At 37.3% G+C, this 22,756-nt stretch overlaps 5 protein-coding genes across 8 annotated transcripts in view; 3 read left to right on the top strand and 2 right to left on the bottom strand.

Moving 5' to 3' along the window:
• Positions 1-3,015, bottom strand: part of Rpb8 (DNA-directed RNA polymerases I, II, and III subunit Rpb8) — a 57,446-nt gene extending 54,431 nt beyond the window's left edge. The window contains exons 1-2 of the mRNA XM_083032534.1: positions 2,901-3,015; positions 800-962 (exon numbers count right to left, since the gene is read on the bottom strand). Of these exons, the coding sequence (XP_082888660.1) occupies positions 800-872 (73 nt within the window). The 5' untranslated portion in view covers positions 873-962; positions 2,901-3,015. The remainder of the gene's footprint in view (positions 1-799; positions 963-2,900) is intronic.
• Positions 3,016-4,349: 1,334 nt separating this feature from the next.
• Positions 4,350-5,594, top strand: LOC145933081 (uncharacterized). The gene is made up of 3 exons (XM_083032533.1): positions 4,350-4,614; positions 4,756-5,266; positions 5,356-5,594. Exons 1-3 carry the CDS (start codon positions 4,570-4,572, stop codon positions 5,490-5,492), a joined length of 693 nt encoding a protein of 230 aa, XP_082888659.1. The 5' UTR covers positions 4,350-4,569; the 3' UTR covers positions 5,493-5,594.
• Positions 5,595-5,732: 138 nt separating this feature from the next.
• Positions 5,733-10,822, top strand: Tst (superkiller complex helicase subunit twister). The gene is made up of 11 exons (XM_083032531.1): positions 5,733-6,041; positions 6,117-6,426; positions 6,619-7,252; positions 7,347-7,578; positions 7,661-7,914; positions 8,007-8,139; positions 8,245-8,523; positions 8,723-9,615; positions 9,687-10,045; positions 10,140-10,318; positions 10,415-10,822. The coding sequence occupies exons 1-11, from the start codon at positions 6,024-6,026 to the stop codon at positions 10,742-10,744; spliced, it is 3,621 nt and encodes a 1,206-aa protein (XP_082888657.1). The 5' UTR covers positions 5,733-6,023; the 3' UTR covers positions 10,745-10,822.
• Positions 10,823-10,851: 29 nt separating this feature from the next.
• Positions 10,852-12,345, bottom strand: Sec13 (nuclear pore and COPII coat complex component secretory 13). The gene is made up of 3 exons (XM_083032535.1): positions 12,098-12,345; positions 11,521-11,914; positions 10,852-11,431 (listed from the first exon to the last, which is right to left on the bottom strand). Exons 1-3 carry the CDS (start codon positions 12,337-12,339, stop codon positions 11,123-11,125), a joined length of 945 nt encoding a protein of 314 aa, XP_082888661.1. The 5' UTR covers positions 12,340-12,345; the 3' UTR covers positions 10,852-11,122.
• LOC145933078 (uncharacterized) overlaps positions 11,790-22,756 on the top strand; it is a 28,320-nt gene continuing 17,353 nt past the window's right edge. Inside the window, exons 1-3 of one of the 4 annotated variants that reach the window (XM_083032527.1) lie at positions 12,381-12,590; positions 12,909-13,121; positions 14,430-15,563. The gene's annotated coding sequence lies outside the window, so the exon portion shown is untranslated. Of the gene's footprint in view, positions 11,932-12,380; positions 12,591-12,908; positions 13,122-13,405; positions 13,674-14,429; positions 15,564-16,964; positions 17,303-22,756 lie in introns of those variants that run through there. The other 3 variants (XM_083032530.1, XM_083032528.1, XM_083032526.1) reach the window with 3 other exon arrangements.

Below are 22,756 nucleotides of genomic sequence, written 5' to 3' on the forward strand. Positions count from 1 at the left end.
ATATACTTTATGCAAGTAAATATTACTGTTTCAAGTATTTCATAAGTTCATATATAATATATAAACTTATGAAATACTTGAAACAGATAATATTTACTTGCATAAAGTATATTTACTTGCGTTTATATTACTATTTTTGTATAGTATATCCCACAATTACCCAGTCCAGTATAGCTTTTTGAGATTAAGTTAGGTTACACACAAATATAAATTTTAACGAGATAGAACCAGACGTAAAAGACAATACATCAGTTTCAAGAGAAATGAATTTTTCATTGAACCCAATTAATACAAGACAGAAATTCTTAGTTGTATTAGGTTAAGTGAGGTTAGGTTAACGATAATACTGTACATATTATATTTTAATGTTTTCACATTAAAGAAATAAAATTGCGAATTGTGATTTTTCATCGAGAATCAATAATTTCCCTATTTGTCCGTTTATTTCGGCGCTTTCCAAATGATTTCCGCGTTTTAATGGTACGATCTCGGTGCCGGCTCGCTCGTGTCGATCGACGAACGTATCGATTGACATAATGCGCGAATGTTTCGGTCTAATCTATCGAGATCGGCCGAAGAAGAGCTTGTCTCGTCGACTTGAGATCGAGAACTGTCATACTGTCGTACTATCGTGTGCGATCGTGTTGTCATGTGCCATGTGCTCCCTATGCCGGCGCTATCGGCAAGGTCGACCTAACCAACTCGCTAGATGCTGCCATTGTGGCAGTGAAAAAGGCGCGCGCATCGCCACGAAGCGACGCTCGAATGTGTCGAAATATAAACTTTGATATGGACTCACCCCTATCGAATTTTTTCCCCTCCGGATCGATGTCTTTCACGTTGAAAATATCCTCGAACAGCACACCCGCCATGTTGCTAACAAACACTAGCAAGTCCAAACTTTCCTCGTGAGAAGGTTGGTTTGACGAGAGGGGGAAGTTGGTTACTTGAGCGACATCTGCCTGAAAGTCCGAATGTTAGCGAACTAAAATCAAATCACGTGACCAATAGCGAGAATCGCGCTAAATTCAAATCTATGTATGCGTGTGCTTCCATATATAAATATATACAGATATTGATGCCAAATTATTATTATTTGCTACTCTAATGTTATGCTATTCTAATGTTGTTAACACTTATTTTACAAATTATATTTTACAAATTAATAATATATATTAATATTTATTTTTATAAATATTTTATATATATTATATAAAATTTTAAAAATTTAATATAGTTATCGAATATAATGTTAGCTATAAAAATCATTTGCTCAATTTTTAAAGAAATAAATGCAATTTTATTTGATAGTATTACAAAAGTCAATAAATCAAAAAATTATGGAGAGTTATTTTGAATATGTTTTTAGAATAATGCATTAATGTTTATATAAATTTTCTGTTCTTTAATTTTTTTCTGTAAAAATCCTATTCGTCAAGTTTATTGAATTTAGAATTATATTCATATTTATTCATCATATTTGTTTCATTATTACATTTCTGTGAATCGTGTCTAATTTCGTTCTGTATTACTCATTCTCATCAAAAGCCACGAGGAAAAAGCGCTAATGACACAAGTTGTTACGACAATAAAAATATCACTTTAAAAAAAACTGATAACGACTGTTTTATTAAACGCGAAATAATAATAATTGAAGAAAAAATTGAAAGATGCTAATTCCTAATTTTTTAAATTTATTATAAATATAATTCCACACATATCATTAGGCTATTAATTTTTTTCTTCAATTCTACTTTGAGCAGAACTGAAAAACTTTATACAAATAAGTCTACTTTGAAGATTAATCCACGAAATAAATTATCGAAAGCATCAGTTATACTTTCAATTCCATATTATGCAAAATTATTGAAAAATATCAAAAAAAATAAGCACAATAATGTTAAAAATTAGATCCACGGAATCAGATTCAGACATATTAACGGAATATATTTTATTTCATAGCATTTCCTTTTGTCAGTTTTTTGCTCAGATATCAATTAAGACATGCTTCGATATACATTTGATATAATTTAGACTTTGTCTAAAGCCTGTATCAAATTATGCATTGAAAATTAAAGCTCAAAGATTGAAAAATTTGATTAATCAGAACAAAAAGGTAAAATTTCTCTAAAGCTAAAATTTCTTTCTTCCGATTGATCAAACTTAAATCTTCAATTTTAATCTTCAATGCATAGTCTCTGATACGGGTTTTTCACGTATTAATTCCTATCCCCGTCTGTACATACTCTATATTACATAATTGCGACATGCGATTCGTCATGTCGACATATAGATTTTGACGTAATTTCGAGAATGAAAAAAAGTTCGTTCGAATTCACTCTCGGGAGATTATCAAAGACAATGAGAATCGGTTGCGTTAGAAAAAACAAGTGCAAAGCTACAGATCAATGCAATTAACAAATGCTTATTGGATTATTCGGACGGCCTTGGCGGTCACGAGCGCGCCAATAGAGCGAGCTACCGAGTAGACGTCGGTTTTTACTTTTTACGCAGTACCATAATCCGCATAATCCACAATTGCGAATGATTTAATCCTTTATAAGCGTTTGGTTGTAAAAGGGCGTGTTGTGTATCTCAATATAATGACACGTATTTGCGCAGCGCATTGCGTAAAATTAGATATTTCATAATCTTGCGCAATGCAGAATAAATACGCACGCAACGAAAATGCGTCCATATTTTGGAATTCTCATCAAAATTTTCCAATATTCCGATATCCAATATATCATCGCTAACGATGAATTATTTATTCCTAAAAATTTATTTAGAAAATTTATGTTTTGTGTTTAAATTAATATAATACACATTTATGATTTTATTTTAAATAGATAATCTCACAAATAACATAAAAAGTTAAATAAATTATAAATTATATTTACCCTATCGTTGCTCCGCCGTTGCCCGATGCCTCCCCGGGCCTCCTCCTCGTAAAAGCTTCGAAACACTTGCACTCGCGTTACTTGTTTTTGTTCGCGATGCGCGGCGACACCCGGATTTTAGATATCACATTTCGACGCGTTTCGGTAAAACGCGAGAATCGCGAGAGCTTATTCGCGCGCGAATGAAACCGATGCTCTGTTTTCGCCGCTTTTTTCGAAGCTCACTTATCGGAGGTGGGCCTAACCTCATCGAACGACGATGATGCGGCGACTCTCTCGCGACGCACTCAGGAGTTGCCGATATTCCAAGAAATGGGCACTACAGTTCACTATGTTTTACGTATCACAATTCAACGACGTAGAAATCGTCAACGCCGAAAAATTCCGAAAAGTTACGTCGAAAGCGCAACGGTAATTCGATCCGCCCGTGTAATGGAAGTTGGCCGCGTAATGGACTCGCCCGTGAGATCGCGATCACAATTTCGCGACGCAATCGGTTTTGTACGATAATTAAACATGCAAAAACACTAAACTCACACTTGTACTGTCGCGGACCGGCGATGAGCGTGCAAACGTTGATCGCGAACAACCGAAAATGCACCTAGCAAACAGACAAGTTTGTGCCAGTTACGAGACGCGCAGCACGCCAAGGTCGCAAACACGTAATGGCGGTGGTCGCGTCGTGTGGCTCGGAGCTCGGCTCCGGTCGGCTCGACTCGGCTAGGCTCGGCTTGGGCAACCCCCACCACTACGACCTTGGGCTTGGCGTGTGTGCGTGTTGCGCGTCTCGTAACTGGCACAGGCACCACTGCTGTTGTGTACTTTTTCGGTATAACATATTATTTTAATTTTTATAACATAATAATTATTAAAATTAATTAGCAAATTAACTTCTTCTGTCAAAAAATATTAATCGCAGATACGGCATTATAACATACTATTTTAAACATATTACTATTTTAATTTTTATAACCTATTATATTATTTTAAAATTTAATTAACAAATTAACATCTTATTAATATTTTTTGTCAGAAATCAACTGACTAAACAGTTAATTTGCTAATTAATTTTTAAAACGAAGCTGTTGAACATGCGAATGGTGCGAATACAATTGCGCGCGCCATCACGTGGTTTGCTCATTAAGGCCTATCCAGAGAAATTTGAATTGAAAATACATAGACGCGTAATGCATATGCATAAAGATATTAATCAAGTGTCTAATGTATAGGATGCCATATTATTACCTTCTTCTGAACGAATGATTGATTTATGCAAATATTATACACTCGTCGGTGACATTATGCATCGGCAATTAATGCTCCGTCTTTGTATTTTACATGTTTAATGCTACAAAAGTTTCGAAGAGTTTGATTGACCAATCAGAACAAAGAAATTCTCCGATTGGTTAATCAAACGCTTTCCTTCCATCACTTGTTGCGTCATGAACATATGTGTTTATGATAGACTGACACTCATTTTGTTTGCACTCTCAACCCTCAGACTTTCGCTTTTTTCCTTCTTCAACACTCGAATATATATTTGCGTCAAGATCAAGAAATTTTTGGAAATTACAATCAAAAGTCCAAGTACAAAAACATATTGAATGCTATTATATGCAAATAAATTGCAATCCTAACCTAAATATTTCATATAATAATAAAATTCAACATGAGTGATGATGTAGAATCTTTACTTGCAGAGGATAAAAATCATGTAAGATATTTTTCTTAGTTTCTATTTTTATTTTTCTTATTTAACTTAATTTTATAACTATTATTTTTACTAAAAATTTTTTACTAAGAAAATTTCATATACTATTTATATATAGTAATAAATTTTCTATTTGCATTTTAGGAACAAATAAGAGAGAAACTGAAATACATAAGTTTCGAAGAGTTGCTGAAATTAAAGGAGAAATTGGGAACCAAGATATATAATAAAACAATATTTGGAAACAAAAGCAAGAAAAAGACAGAATTTAAACGGGAAAATAAGAACAGGCCACGAGAAATATCCGCTAAGAAACCAGTTTCTACATTTAGAGAAATGGTTCCGGTCAAGAAAGTTATAGCCCGAGATCCCAGATTTGATAGTTTATGCGGTACATTTAATGAGAAAGCTTTCAAACATTCTTACGCATTTATTAATGGCTTAAAGAAGAATGATCTTAAAACCTTGCAAAATGAGCTAACAGAAGCTACTGATCCAAAAACTAAAACAAAGATAAAATACCTCATTCAAAGGCTTGAAAATCAGTTGAGGGAAGAAAAGAGGCGTAAGGAGAAAGAAGAGAAGAAGCAGGAAGAGAAGAAGAAAGTACTGGAATCCATAAAACGAGGAGAGAAGCCTGGCTTTAAGAAAAAATGTGAGCTAACAGAATAGACATAATGATTATGACATAATTTTTATTTGTCTCGCAACTGTGTTATCTCTTAATTTGTTTGTTTTTTGCAGCTGAGAAGAAAATCCTGAATTTAGTCTCACAGTATGAAGAATTGAAAAGTAAGGGTAAATTAAAGAAGCATATTCAGCGATTGCGGAAAAAAAATAAGCATAAAGACAGAGCAAAATTGAAAACTTGCCAGGAATAAAATGTGTGTATACATTGCATACGTATATGTATATATATACGTGTGCATACTAGTTGTGTAAAAAAATAGGAAAAAGTTTAATATGAGATTATTGACACATTGCGTGGTTGTGGCTTTATTATTACATGTTTTCTAATCAAAGAAGTTGGACGAAATGAATGAAGAATCTATATATCCGATCGTCGATATCTTTTTCATACATTATTTGTAACTCTCGCTACTAGATGACTCTATCATTGTATAATTTAATCGTGACCATATAACGGCGGAGAGCGGAGAGGTTAATTCACAGTTGATCAATTGTATGTAATTAATTGCATGAAAGTAAACAATTATTTTGGACCCGAGTATCCTCGGATATTTAAATGATTCGAATAATAAATGATTATTATTATTTAATGAATGATGAACTCAAATTATTTCTTAGTTTGTTAGTTTCGATAAAGCTTATGTATTAATAACTATAGAGAATATTAATTATTGTAATTTATTAATAAATTTAAACAAAGAAACTGCCTACTCGACATAGCAATGAATGAATCAACGGAGGTAATTGTCATTAAATATCAAGTTTATGGCTCTTCATAATGATTTTATACATTTGAATGTATTGGTTCTTTACAGTTACTCATTGAGCCCCCGCCAATTTGGCCTGACATTAAATTAGAATTACGGGAATACATCGAATGTCCTGACCGATTACCTATACATCAGCTGGACAATGCTCAATGTTATTGGCCACGTAAACCAAATATTTATTCATTATTAGAGTTTGATTTGGCTCCGATTAATACTACACTGAAGTTTGATCGCGATCCAATAACAGGCAAGATTGGCGAAATGCAAGAGATTGTCTTGCAAGGTGCAGGAGAAACAGCAAGAAATTCTATGTCTATGACTCGTGCACCTGGACCACTTACGGATGGAGTTAGAGGTGCTCTGCAATCTTATTATTATATATATATATATATATTTCTTTTGATCTGATTCTTTGATTGAATTTTAACAAATATCAATCAAGATGTAATCAGAGATACTGTTATATATATTATATATATTATTCTGATATAATATTATATATATTATTCTGAATATATATATATATATATATATATATTCTTTATAGGTAATCCTAGTAATATTCCTTTTTGGCCTGGTGGATTTGAAGAACCTAAATTGCCTGAAAATGAATTCCTAAATGATATTGACTTTGAAAAGGATTTGAGGACATTAGCCAAAGGATTTAGCTCGGGTGTAGAATTTAAAAGCGACAATTGTACTCCGATTAATTGCACAAAGAATGAAACAGAAACAGAAATTAAAAAATCTGAAGAATTGAAAATCAATGATAACATCAATTTAATGGCTGTTATACATGAAGAGGGAAATTCACTTGGTTTATGGTCTTTGGAGTCGAAAAAGGAGAACATTCAAATTTCGGACAACAATATTTCACTTACAGACATTCCCGTTTTGCCTGAAGAGATGAATATACCTGTTTTGAAAATATCAGAAAAACAATCAGAAGTTGCAAAGACACAATGGGCAGAACAGTTGGATGTGTCCGCACCGATAACTGATTTTGATAAGAGAGTACCTGATCCAGCAATTAGATTTGATTATGAATTAGACACTTTTCAGATGCAAGCTGTTCTCAAGTTGGAGGAGAACAGCAATGTCTTTGTTGCTGCACATACATCAGCAGGAAAGACCACCGTTGCTGAATATGCCATTGCATTAAGTCAAAAACATATGACAAGGTAGAGCTGCAGTCTAAGTCGATGCAGACTTAATATTGCTATTGTATAAATAGTTGATTATTAGTTTTCTGATGGTTACATTTTCTCATTTCAGAGTGATTTATACATCGCCTATAAAAGCCTTATCAAATCAGAAATATCGCGAGTTTAAGAGAAAGTTTGAAAGTGTTGGATTATTAACGGGTGATTTGCAAATAAATCAAACTGCTTCGTGCTTAATCATGACAACAGAGATCCTACAGTCCATGTTGTATTGTGCATCTGATGTTTTACGAGATTTAGAATTTGTCATTTTTGATGAAGTGCATTATATAAATAATGAAGATGTGAGAAATATTGATCATACTAATTATTCTAAGAACGATATTTGTACGATACAATAATTTATATTATCCTCTGTATTTTTAGAGGGGTCACGTATGGGAGGAAATTGTTATTCTTTTACCGCAATCTATCAATATAGTAATGTTATCTGCGACTGTACCAAATCCAATAATATTTGCGGATTGGGTCGGTCGTATCAAGAAGCGAAAGATGTACGTGATTAGCACTTTGAAAAGGCCAATACCTCTTCTGCATTACTTATACACTGGCACTGATGGTAAAACTAGAGATGATAAATTTTTAGTCCTCGACGGCAACAGCCAATTTTTATTGGATGGGTAAATCATTTCTCTTCCTGCTTTCATATGCTTGCATATATATTCGCAAGCAAAACAAGTATATAGTGTAATAATATTTTGATAATTTATAGATGGTACAAAGCGACTAATGCAGCTGATCAAAAAAAGAATAAAAATTTTAAGGATCCTAGAAGAAGAAATCAGATGACTCCGAGACAAGAAGAAGTATTGTGGAGAGCATTTATAAGTCATCTCCAGAAAAATGTACATAATCAATAGCCATGCTAATTTTGTAAAGGAATTTTATGGTTATATATTATTTATATATATATATATATACACAGTATAACGCTATCACACATTTTATAGGATATGTTACCTGTCGTTGTATTTACCTTGTCGAGAAAACGCTGTGATATGAATGCTGCCACATTGAGAAATCTCGATTTAACAACCGCGAGGGAGAAGCATCAAGTGCATGCATTTTTTCAATCTAATATAAAGCATCTAAAGGGTAGCGATAGAGAATTACCGCAAGTACTTATGATGCAAGAGCTTTTGGAGAAAGGCGTGGGTATACATCATAGCGGGATATTGCCAATTCTGAGAGAAATCGTAGAAATGTTATTTCAAAGTGGAGTTGTAAAGGTAATTTCGCAAAAACATGTTGAAAATGACAGGTAGTAATTAGAAATTTTTTAAAAATTTTTGGTAAAATTCTTTATTCTACTTTATTCTACTTCTTTATTGTATTAGACTGAAAATACGTAATGTGAAACGTTATGTAAAGAATTTATAAATTAAAAAAATATATATATAACAGAATTATCATTTCATTGCATTTCAGTTACTGTTTGCGACAGAAACTTTCGCCATGGGAGTTAATATGCCGGCTCGCACGGTGGTGTTTGATTCCATACGAAAGTACGACGGGAACAACTTTCGCATCCTCTACCCAACTGAATACATACAAATGGCCGGTAGAGCCGGACGACGAGGTCACGACACGACGGGAACAGTTATAGTCATGTGCAGATACGACATACCGCATTTTAACGACCTGAAACCTATGATGTGCGGCGAGCCGCAGACATTGGAGTCGAAATTCAAAGTCACGTATTCCATGCTCTTAAATTTGAGAAGGGTGAATGAATCCGTCACCGTTGAAGCGATGATGCGCAAGTCTTTCAAGGAATCACCGCTAGCTTCGCAGGAAGCGACGTATAGCAGCGAATTACGAAAAGTCGAGCGAGAATTATCGAACTTGCCGCCTTTGACTGAGATGCAAAAGAAGCTTTGTATGTTTTATCAAGTGGCAGTCGATTATCTAGAGGACGTAAAGTTTTTAAGTCCCTATTTGTTCGAATGCAAAAAGTCAGCAAAGGCTTTGACGGAAGGCAGAATCTTGTTAATATCGTATGCAAATCATTACAACAAATTAGGCCTGGTACTGCAAGTCGTGCGTCATAAAAGTTCCACCCACTACAGAGTGTTGATACTCAAGGACGCGGACGCATTCAATTCCGAGGCTGCTGAATTTAAGAGTTCTCAGATATACGAAAAATGGTGCGAAATTATTAGTCTCACGAGAAAAAAAATATTCGTCCCGAGCTCCAATGCATCGCACGAGGTTATAACTTTGTACTCGTGGCATATACTGAAGATAACCAAGTGTCAGATAAAAATCGATTGCTCTTTAATACTGAATGATTGGGAAAAGAGACAAATTTCACGATTCAAGTAAGAAGTAACGTAACAAAGCAGCAAAAATTCTTAGAATATCTCATTCACTTGCTATTTCTTTTCTCTAGAAACGATCCACCAGGGCAGACGTGTCAGATGGCGGTTCAAGAATTAATTTCTCTATCATTTAACGCTGCCACAAATGCCCAAGTTCTATGCCCGTATATCGAAGAGACCTCTTTAAGGAGATATGATGTTCAATTACAGCATAGAAACAAGTTAAAATCTAAACTCAACGACATGAGATGCATGGAAGTGCCAACTTTCGAAGAACAGTTTAAACCTGTGTTTGAGCGAAATCAACTCGAGGATAAGAAACGGCAGCTCCAACTTAAACTTAGCGACGAAGGAATGGCACTGTATCCGGATTATCTGAATATGGTGGCACTGCTCAAACATTTGAGATATATAGATAGCGATGAAAGAGGTTTGTGTATTACGATAAAAGTACTTTCGATGCACAATAGCAATGTTACGTGTGAATAATATTTCTTTATAGCACAATTAATATTGTTTTGCAGTTGGTTTAAAAGGAAGAGTCGCGCTGCAAATGGGTAGTAACGAGTTGCTGATAACGGAGTTGATTCTCAAGAATGTGTTGACCGTTTTACAACCGGCAGAAATAGTAGCTCTGCTGTCAGCGCTGATCTTTCAGCAACGCACAGATTTGGAACCTATGCTTACACCGAATCTCGCTAATGTATTAATCTGTTCTTTTTTTTTTTTCTTACGAATAATTAGTAAATAAAGAAACTTACTTATATCGAGTAATTTCGGGATGCTCCTTTGTTTTCAGGGTTGCAAGATAATGAACGAGGTGCATGCGGAACTGGAACGTTTAGAGCAACAGTATCAATTATCGACGATTCCGCCGTTGAATTTTGGTTTGGTGGAAGTTGTCCACGAATGGGCGCAGGCTAAATCGTTTGCGGAGATCATGAAAATGACGGACATCCAAGAAGGAATTATAGTTCGATGCATACAGCAACTCGGCGAAACCTTGCGAGATGTCAAAAATGCGGCTGTGACCATAGGTGATCCGATTTTGAAAGAAAAGATGGAGGAAGCTTCGACTGCAATAAAACGCGACATAGTTTTCGCCGCATCTTTATATACTCAAGATTAGTAATTATAAAATATAAATAATATTTAACTGCTAGAAAAATGTATTTCTTTTATAAAAATAATAAACTAAATATACATACATTGTTGAAAATATAATCTGTTTGTAAAAAATATTTTGTCGAAATATATACTTCAAAATATCAATAATTTTTCGATAATGAAATTATATATTAAAAATTAAAATGTATCTTTATTCTAATCGCAACTAAACGCCATTATATTATATATTTTGGATAAATGTTTGTGGATATTCAAATACTAGTAGTAATAATTCTGCAATTTGCTAAGATATACTTATATACTTAATTTCAAACAAATTGTGTTAATGTACAATGCTTATTTATATAAAATGTCATATTTTACATTTCTATTAACGACATTACAATGCGCGTTGATCTGGATTGTTAAGATTCCCTTGATCTTTATTCAATTCCGAGATACATGCCCACTGTCCCTCGGAATTTTCGCGCCAGAGAGAGACTTTGTTGTCTCCACCACTAATCGCTAAGATACCGCCAGTTAACGACCAGCCAATGTTCCAGATTACATCATCGAAGACATTAAGAACGTTTGGTGTCCAACTAGCGTAATCGTTAGAGGTCCACACAACCACACGACGATCTTGTGAGCAAGACGCCAAGGTGGCCCTAGATGGTCCGACCGCTGGTGCCCAGGCGACGTCTCGAACCTGTAAGTTTGATAAATTACACATAGATTCTTACACTTATATTGTTAGTCTCCCTCCCAATATATTTTCACCGGAATATTAAATCGTACCCAATCGCTGTGTGCCTCTAGTTTATTTTCTTCTATCCATCTGTCGCCTTCCTCTTTCCATATTTTCACTAGATTGTCGCAGCCACCTGTGGCTAATCTCTTAACAGGACTGCTCTTCTGTTGGGTCGCATTGACTGAGTCGACTGAGCCTGAATCGACTGCCGGACCCCAACCAACCGCATTGCATCCGATTGTATGAGCGTTTGTTATTTTCTGAATTTGCCAGGTATCTCCAGTATTTGTGAGGACAGAGATTGACCCATCCGAGCTTCCGCAAGCCAAGATCAAACCGAACTCGTGCGGCGCCCAGGCGACTGAATTGACAGACGAATCGTGACCCGCGTGCTCGTATATCTTTGTCCATTCTCCAAGCTCCTTCCAGATGATCACTTTTCTGCGTAACATTCATACGTATGTTAAATTGTTATTTTACCTTTATCTTTTATTACATTATTAAGTATCTTAAAATTAAATTCTCAAGTGTATACTTAAAAAATGGAATTAAAAATAATATTTAAAAAAATTTATTTAACAATCTAAGAATAAAAATCAAGCATGAATCCAACGCTGTATGCACCTGTCGTAGCTGCAAGATGCTAAAAGATTGCCAAACTTGGGATGCGCCCATGCGATTTGCCACACGGGGCCGTTGTGTCCTTTGAGAACGGAAACTAGGCTCTGAGTGCCGTTCTTTAAATCGAATATCTTCACCAAGTGATCGCTCGAGCACGTAGCTAATCTTAAACCATAGTAATCCATTTGAGCGTCGTGTATCATGTCCTCGTGAGCGGTATCGACGGTATTTAAAACGGACACCATTTTGAACAATTAATTCACGAACGATCGACACTGTATGTATATAGCGAGAAAGTTTAAATATACGAAAAAGACATCTAATTGGAAAGTAAAGACGATGACACGTCTACGTACAGGTTATGTTGACGTACCGCTTGTCATTTACGTGGAGCATATGCGCGAGAATCTATTGCGCATCGGCTGCGCGCGCATCTCGCGCATCCCGCGCACACATCCTGCGTTTCGCGCTAAAATGTCCACATACATAATACATGGTACGTATAATATCTCCGCTTTTATCTGGCTTATATAAAGATCGTATATACAAAATGTGTTTATATAATATAAAAGTAGTCTGAGTTTGATTTGTCTCGTACGAAAATGGTATACACGGTATCAAATCGCGAATATTAACTGTGAGTATTAATTTGCCATATTTGAGGCTAGGTTGTTGATAAGATTATAAAAGTTTTGTACAAGATTAGTTATTCCTTTTTATTTATCGATATCTATGCAAGTATGCAAGATTATTGTCATTGCGATTAAATTCAAGACGCGATAACAGAGAGAATTGAAAGTTTGGTTTTTTTCAGAAAATTATTATTGGAAAACTTCTAAAAGAAGATGTAACCGTCAGAGAGAGAGAGAGAGAGAGAGAGAGAGAGAGAGAGAGAGAGAGAGAGAGAGAGAGAGAGAGAGAGAGAGATGAATATGGCGGACATTAATAAATGGAACCGGTCTTTTATCTTTCCGTTAAGACAGAAGCTATACGTGTCTGCCTCGTTTTTTCGTCGAAATAAATTAAGGTAAGTCACGCGCGCAACACGAATAATAATAAATAATAAATGATTTAATCGCACTTTAAAGCAGCCATTTTTTCGAATAATATGACACTACATTGCAGTTACGTGACGCGAAAATATTTTTTTAGAAATAAAGTACTCGCGCCGAATGTATATATATATCCCGATACCCGAGCAAAATTTATGTATCGAGGCATTTCTGACTCCATGTACGGTGAAGTGTATCTACAATAGGTATATGAATAGGCATGTGAATAGGCGTATATGTATACATATTATAAACGTATGCATGCATGTATCATACATGCATATATGTACATGTGGACATTTGCCGGGTCCAAAATATGCCGGGGCGACGATAAAATTTTCAATATGCCGTACGGTCGAGTGGCAATCGCAATTAACGGTAATTACGTTTGCCCGGCCTGGGTCTGGACCGGCGGATGCGAAATCACGGCGTGGAATTGTTTATCGATCGCGAGGAGCCGACACGATGATGACGAGATCTGGACGCATCGCGACGCGCTTCAAGCTTCAAGCTTCAAGTGCATAAACGTAAGCATGCAGCGACAAAACGTTAATAGAAGCGGAAATGAGCGATGCATCGCGACGCCTCGCTTATTCTGTCCCGATCTCTACGGATCGACGCGACGCGACGCGCGAATATCGTGTAAGGTCTGAAATCGCGCGCCTATCACTTAAGCGGAATAGTAATTGTGTTTGCAATTGGATTTGCGCGGGATCCGTATTGTAGTTAATGGAACTCCGCCGTCGCGTTAATGCGTTTGCGGATTGTTACATTGACGCAACGATGTTGCGGCCAGAAATTACGATTAAATCACTAAACGAATAATAATCACAATAATCATTGTTAAGTAAAAATTAATATATAGATATGGAGAGTACGTAATAGCAGAAATTCGCGAAATTGGAGTTTTCCCGTTCGATAAGGCTCCCGCAAATCGAGTAAACTTTACCGTTATATTTCGAATAATTTGTTCGAATATTAATGATAATAATAATAATTTGTATGATAATGGAAATTTGCTAAAGAAATACTAACAGTCACGAAATCTGTGTATACGTACATGTAAACATTTTATTTTGTATAAAAAAATTATTATTTTATTATTATTACATAAATTAATATATTGCTATTATTATACAATATTAATATTATGTAACATACTATTATATTATATTACTATATTATTTTATATATTGTATAATAGCATATTATTATATATTATTTTACATTGTCGGTTAAAATGTGATTGTGTATTGACGCGTGAAAATATTTTGTTCTCTTAGATATCGGGAACGAGATTTCGCTCGTGACGTTCTCGAGTGATTCTCCTTCATTCAAGCGGAAATTCAGGGCGATGAGTCCGCGGGTTCCGGTTGCTCGCGATGTTCGGGTCGCCGGTGCGTAAACGATCGCAGTGTCGCCGTGAGATCCGGTCGGAGGAGGATCGGAGGAAGGAGTGGATCAGGAGAGAGGGGAATGTCGGTCACTGGGCCTCTCCTCTCGACGACGACGACGACGACGACGACGACGATGATGATGACTACTACTCGGTAGTGCCCCGAGGCCACCTAGGAAGGACATCGTTCGTATGGAGATTTCCCTACCTCTCGTCACAATTGTTCATCTCTCTCTTTCTCTAACATTCCTCGCCTTTCTTCGCGAATGCAATCGTCCAGGTCAACGCGCGCCACTAACGGCAAGAATTGAAGAGCTCTTCTTCTTCACATCATCGAGTGTACTATTCTCTCTTTTTATATCTGAAACAAAACGAAACGCGAATATAATGCTCCGCGTGTAGCTTCTAAAATTACTGATTACTTTGTTTTTAATCACAATTTCGATTAATATAGATTTTTCTCTTCATCGAAATGTCGTGATAATTTTCTAATCGCAAACGACGAGAAATAATTTTTCTAGAGGAAAAATCTATAAATTATCATTCATTTATACGCGTACAAATAGATATAGATCGGAACCGCGTTCACGGTATCGAGAGTTTTGTGACATTAGTATTTAGCGTTGTAAATAAGCGGAATAAAAATATATTTTCGATCGAGTACAAATATAAGGATCATGATGTGTTATCCGCGATGTTTCGAGGAAAGTCCGAAAATATGCGGGATAGAGAAGCGTTGCAAAAGCGCGCGTTTGCGTATCGCCGCGCGAGTTTCCACGCCGGCGCGGCGCGACGCGCCGAGTACCGCGAGTACCGTAAAGGTGAATAAGCGGGTCGCACGAGGATCGAGATTCCTCGCCTACCAGAAAGCCCGGACCGCATTAATTTTCAACACGCGCGCGTTAGAATTACACAGATTGACGATTGATTCGCTTGACGAGAGGAGAGGAATAGCGGGAAAGAGAGAAGTAACGCGACGTGACGAATAATCGGCGTCGCGGGAGGAAACGAGGAAAAAGAGGTATTTATACACTTTTTTGCATTAAATATACAATATCGATAAGATATCGATATCTCCGATAACTGACACGTTGATAGACACGCATTAAATTAAAATGCAATCTGGTAAAACTATATAAATATAAGAAATTTTTAATTTATAAATTTTATATTTACGTAAAAATATTCTTTATTAAAAGAGAACCTGGAGAGGTATGTTACATATGAAGCATAGATAGACAATGAGTCAAGCTTCGATTGAAATTCTCTTGACGCGAAATCTACTTCAAATACAATTTTTATATTTTTTTTACGGGACTTTATATACGATCGAATCTTGTTGCAATAATATTTTTATTGGAATTGAATTTATATAACTATAGTCGCGATTCTATATTCGATAGTTGACAATAAGTTCCGGAATTTCCCCGCTTTTTTGCTGACGCGGTGACAAATTCCTCGATGGAGAGGTCCAGCCGGATGCTAGGAGAGCATCTTTCTCGATGTATCTCGTCGAAGCAATCGTAGGTGCTTTTGGGTCATTCGTTTCGATCGATTGGTCTCTGCCTCATTTATTATTGATACGACCGGTCGCGTCGCGGTCATGACATCGATGCATTCCGATGTTTGTGCAATCTAGCAATCTAGCTGGCTAATAAGCGCCTCGTTATGCTGCGATATCATTATAGCGGAAATTCATTTCCGATAATGGTTTTGAATCACATTTCAGAATCACAAGATAATGGGTGCATTTGATTAATGGAAAAATATTGAGGATGAGCATTCTTTATTTAAAAACGTTGGAAAGTATGCTAAATAGTTGATGTCTCTTTTATTCTTTCATTTTTGTGGATTATTATTTCGAATGTGTGTGTGTTCCTCGATTGAAGGAAATCAAATTATTACTTATTCTTGTAAACTGGGACGGGGTCTTGATCTCTGCTCGGCTTAATCGTTCAATATCCGTTTGTCGATCGATATCGCGATTATATTCCTGAAGGAATCGACGAGAAAACGGGGATGTAACGTGATTAATGTGGTGAACCGGCACATAAATGGGGATACAATATTATTGGAATTATATATCCTTAAAAGGTCGCGCTAATTCTCTGTATCAGTATCGCAGTCGCAGTCGCAGACGATATAATCTACAAAGGGATAATCGAGAGATAATTGCTAAGCCGAGCTTGCAAATGGCTTGGCCTCATCAACTCGCGCGGATAGTAATAATTGTTCGGCGCCCATCGTCTCTCCTTCTCTCCGCGATATAGGGATTTCGTTTCGGAAGCGCGCGATCGATTTCGATCTCGCTGTCGCGTCGGTGACCGCACCACGTACACATGTACGACGTCGTCGTCAGTAGGGCCGTAGAATTCTAGAAGGGGGTCATCATACGAGAGGAGAGTCCGCGGCACCGAACGCGGCGCGAGCCAGTGCACGAGCGTCGTCCGGCGCGAAAGGACCGAGCGAAAGAGGAGAGAGTTTCGCGCGTCTCGGAGGAACCTCATCACGAGGAAGCGGCGTCGTCGTCGCCGTAAATATAGTCGCCGTCGTAAATATAGGTAGACGCGGTGCTTACCGCGCGATTTTTCACACGCCGAGCTTCGTCGAAAGGGGCTTCGTTATATCGAAGTAAGGGTCTTTACATAACGAAGGGATATTGTGCGCGCACACGTACGCAAGTTCCGGTTCTCTTCTCGTCCGCGACATCGGTGAATTTAAACCGTGTCACATCCTCGGGAATTGATACTTACGATCGAGGTGAGTTCCGGTCTCTACAGTGTATGTGTATGCGTGTGTGTATATATGTGTGTGTGTGTGTGTGTGCTACTTTTATAGAAAATAAGTATAACCGCGAAACGATATTCCCCAGAATTGTTTTTATAATCCTACAATATGCTATTGTATTCATGAATTTTAGCGTAATATTTTTAATCTTTTAACGACATTTTCTATTTGTTTTTTATCTTTCTCTATATATTATATTGTTTTTATTATTTCACACAATGTTGTTGCGAGTTTAATGTAATTCCGATCATTTATTTATATATATATATATATATTTTTTTTTTTACGTAAATTGCGTAACAAATTAAATAATGATTCACAATTTTCTGCTAAATGTAAAATTTTACGCTCGGATAATAATATATTGTTGAAAGAGACGATATTGTGGAATATTGTTAATCGAAACAATAGTCAAACAATCTGCGGAAAAAAAACGAGAAAAATGGATTGAATGAATTACCGATAGGTTGTGGGTAAAACCGCAGTTTTATTTTCTCCCGAAAGAAAAATTCATACGGTCGGGCCATTGTTGCGCCGAGCGCTTCGATTGTTGGATATGTTTTGCTGAGCCACAGAGAACGAGTCGGTTTTTTTTTTTTTTTTTTCACGAAAAATTACGAAGTAATACGCGTAACTTTTTAGCGCGGGGGTGGATTTATTTCCAACAACGCGAGAAATCTTTCTCTCTCTCTCTCTCTCTCTCATCGCGAGACGCTCGCTGATTTATTTATGAGCGCGGAGAAAAATTCTTTTTTTTTTTTTTTACCTCGAGAGGAGATACTCTTTCCAGGTCACGATTAGAATGAGGCTTAAGCGAATCCATATTCCCCGGGAAGAGGATGGTACTATGGAAATTCTTTAAAAGAAACTTTATCCTTCTTAAATGGCTTACATTAAATCATGCTTCTGGAGTAAAGCCTCGATATTCAACTTGACGCGCTTTCGGAAAAGTTTGCGTTACGAATAATCATATTTCGCAGGGTATTTCCGAGTTACACGAATTCGTTGCCTAAATCGATGCTAAACTCTTCCGCGTTCTTTTTTTATACTTATTAAAATGGAGCGAGGTTAAACCTGCATTAAAACGATCTCTATCGTTATATTCTCGCAGCAATGCTCGAATAGAAAGTGAGGGAAAAGAAACTTTATAGCTCTTATGTGTTACTGGTACATCGTAATCGGCCATATTATTTCCTGTATTTTTACGATGTAAATCTTTATAATGTATATATCTTGGGAGAAGAAAGCTGCGCGTTACCCACCTTTGCTTCGAGAAATTGTAAAAATTCTAAATTTATAGATAGTATATCCTTTACTATGTATAAACTGTACTCGTATACACACAATATGTCTTGCCGCTTAAAAATTTAAAATATTTGTAGTTTCTCAAAAGAAATGTGTGCGCGACCTTTCTTTTCCAATATATTACATAAATGATACGTCAACATGTTGATTTTATAATTCCTATTATGGAATACAATTTGTAAATCGTAAAGATTGAGGATAAAGCACATTCGCGTGTGTGTTTCGTCAAGAAAAGAAAAAAATTGGAGAGCGTGGATTCTATTTCTAATTTTAATTGGACACTGCGTGTTAATAAGTCACACTGGATATTATATTTTTTTTTTTTCTTTCTCTCTCTCTCTCTCTCGGCCCCGTTACTGCAAATGTACTTGCGCAAAGTCACTCCGCCAGCGCATCGGGCAGAGAGTTAACCAATTCCTCGCGAAACCTATCCGCGTGTATACTTTCTAAACGGCCGCAAGAATGTACGATTCTTCTCTCGTCGCGTACGTATAGGTAAAGCGCGCGAGAGAATTTTTCCGAACCGCGCCTCGCGTGCATTTACGCAGGATGCACAGCTAAGAATTTTCAAACGCGCGTAGCGGAATTCTCGCCTCGAATCTTTAGCGGCGCGGTACATACCGCATTGTATAACTATTTTCTATTTGCGCGCGATATCCTCGCAAAGTGCGGACGTGAAAGCAGTTTCTTTTTTCTTCACGCGTGCCCGTTCCGCGCCGCTCGACGAAACTTTCGACCGAGTAAAATTCACGCACATAGGCTCGTTTACGTTCGTACGAACATTAATATGTTCCGCGATATCGGCCGAATTCAATTTTACGCGATAAGAATGTTGGAAGATTTACATATTAATTGCGTAATATATATTCCGCGATCGCTCAAGCGTAAAAACGGATTTGTTTTTTATTTCGGAGCAGTTTTATCTCAACTTTTATATTTCAATAACAATTTGGTGCGCGCGCGCGCAATGTTTGTAAATGCGAATTGTCGGTGAGAAAAAAAATATACCCGTCCGGTATAGACCGCGCTCAAAGGGAGTAACGAGATGCTTCGTTCGACGAAGCATCGAAATTTTCGACGGCGGTCTTTTGGCGAGCAGAGAATTTTTCGACGCCCCGCGTCTCTCATCCGAGCTCCGAGCAAATCTGCAATACTTTGTAGTCGTCTAGCTGACAACGCCCGTCGCGTGCTGCTTTCAGGAGTCAGGAGCATACAAAGAATTTCCAATAGCGTTTCCCGAGGAAAACAGCGGCGCACTCCCGTAACTTCCGACAGAAGAGACGCGCGCTCTCTCTTATCTGTCTCTCTTTTTATTCCCGAGCTATATTCCACGCGAGCTTTAATATCAAATTTTAATACGATTTGTTCCGCTTCTAAATTTCTCATCTGTGCTTTCATTACGAAATTAAAGTAGGGAATTGTCTTTCTCTATACATTTCACAGTCGCTTCGCGCAATCTCGCGCGGGTATTAAAAATATGAATATATCATATTTTACGTCGCGGATCGCGATAGGGAGAAACGCAGTGTTATTTTCATTACTTTCAACTATAGGTCACGTCGGTAATTCGATGTGTTCGTACGCTTTGGTTACGACATACGTATGCTAAAGAAGGGGAGAAAAAAAATTTTTTTTCAACGCTTTGATGATTCAGATTTAAAAGTTCTTTTTTTGTTTCATTTTCCCTTTATCCGCGCGTTTCGCAAAATTTCATTGATCTCGGGCTTCGTATCTAGCGCGGTGTCTAATGTAAAAATCTGGTCCTGTGCACACACGTATGCGCATACACGGTTTAAAACACCAGAAACTGTCGATTTTTCGAGCTGTACGTATATAGCGACGCGATGTTGCAGAACACGGCGTCGTGATACGTTTTTCCACGATGTTTTTCGGAAAAAGGGGAAAAAGACCGGAGCGCGCGAACGAGAGAGAATTTCCCTGGCGCTTTTCGTCCCGCCAGGGAAGAGCAAGTCCATCCCCCGTAGGCGGAAATCCACGGATCGTCGGTTTCGAAGCAACGCCGAAAGCACACCGGCAGTGATTTTTACCTCATAGCGAAAAAGTTTTCACTTTGCCCTCGCGTTAACTCGCTCTCTCATCATCTCTCGATTTTGTATTCGCTTTAGCTTCCGTCACGAGGATTTTACTCCTGACGTGCTAGATAACTCTAGGCAGTTTGTATGCTCTTTGTGACAAAGAATGTTACCGGAATCATTAATATATACGAGTATTCCGATGATGTCTGGAATTTTGCAGTTGTCTTTGATTAATCCGATGCGATTCGAAATTTAGGCATTTTTATTTCGAAAGGCATATAGAATACAGTATAATAAGCGCGCGTAATGGATATATCGGATATAAATTTAACCATGTATTTTAATTCATCGAAAAGTTGTATCATTTTTCTATCTCTTATATGAAAAAAAAAAAAATTTTTTTCCTCGCACCGAGCACCTCTAATGAAAGATCCGGCTCCGACAATCGGATATTCAGTTTTATACAGTTTAGCTGCAATGGCAACGAGATGGCATACTTCCGCGTGCGATTCCATTTAAATAATTCTGCGGTAACGCGTAAAAAATGAATCCGTCCGCATCGGACCGTTCAATCGCGCGTCTATACTCTTCCGGCCCCGGCTGTCTGCCATTCGAGAGAGATGCGCGATCTGGAACACGTAATATTATCCGCCAAGGTATCCGTGTATAATCTATCTACCCTACCTATCCGCTGTAGGAAATTGAATGTTATATCAGCGCGCTAATCAGATCGGAACGATGCGCGATATGCGGCCTACAACGGCTTCTTATACTATTACGTCGATTCTCATCGATGGATCTGCCATTACAACGTGTCCCAGAAACTGTGTGGATATTACTCCTTTCAATCACGCATAATTTCCTCGGTTTCGATCGCTTCCTTGTACAATTAAGCTTTTTAACGAGTTTAAATTCTATTCTAATAAGTTTATATTTTTATTACAACCATCAATGTCGTTTACATTGCTGAGCTCAAGCGTTTTTCGCTTCTTCATTTCGTCTTACCAAAGGCATAAAGCGAGAATCCGGATAAAGGACGCACTTGAAATCACGTATATATCTTCCTAAAGTCTCACAATTCTCCATAAATCTCTTTTTGGAAATGATTAATTATTCGAAAGCTCGACGGTTAAATAGATGTCTTGACATTTCCATCTCCAGGAACAATCGATTCCAAATCGGCTGAAAAAAGACATTCTCGACTGAAAAGGACATTCGGTTGATCTTGTGACATTCTATGTGATGTTCGTAATATACATATACGAGTACATATATACAGTTGTCCTGGTCGAGAGACGGTTACATTATATACCATGACGTTCTCTCTTATCGATTAGATTTTCCATACCAGCGGCAGAAATTCATCATAAATTTATCGCACTTATTTATTTGGGAGAGACAAAAAGGGGAGCGAAAGAGGCAACCTGTCTGTAAAGTCTGGATCGTTATTTTGGATCGTCGTTGCGATATGTAGTTAATACCGAATCTACCGGTCGTGCAATTAAAAACGATGAATCGTTATTCGGTGGCTGCCTCCCTTATTAAGTATGCGACGTACGCTCTTGCATTTTTTTCTTGTTTCGTGCAAGATTTAATAGCGGGCCCCTCCGCGCATAGATTCTGACAATTACGAACGCGAGGGGGCGAGTCTGTCTCGTTTTTCGTAGCCGCCGTAATAAATATCGCAACTTTCGGAAATTACGGGAAGGAGAAGGAGAATATCGCATATACGAGCAAAACTATGCGCTCGTTCTGCCCTGGTATTTGTGCGCGTTGTATTATTATAGTATCTAAATATGTAATTGTAAATTATTGTTCGAAATATTTTTGCCAACCATGCGCATATTATATTCCCAGAATATAATTGTATTTCCTCCCGCATAAACTAAGAATACATTCGGGAGATGCTTAGGATTTCGTGACCTGTGCAAGTTTGAGAAACGTAGCTCTATCCTATTCCCATTTGTCAGACGTGAATATTGCAGATGCTTGCGGTCCACGTTCTAGATATAACCAGCGAACGTGTGTAGATTTAACATTTTCAGAGACGTATACAGGGGGTTTAGTATAAAGAGAGCGAGATAAA

Source organism: Prenolepis imparis, unplaced genomic scaffold (assembly GCF_030444845.1).
Source record: "Prenolepis imparis isolate NDT839.2.m4 unplaced genomic scaffold, iyPreImpa1.0 SCAF_2, whole genome shotgun sequence".
Classification (NCBI taxonomy): Eukaryota; Metazoa; Arthropoda; class Insecta; order Hymenoptera; family Formicidae; genus Prenolepis; species Prenolepis imparis.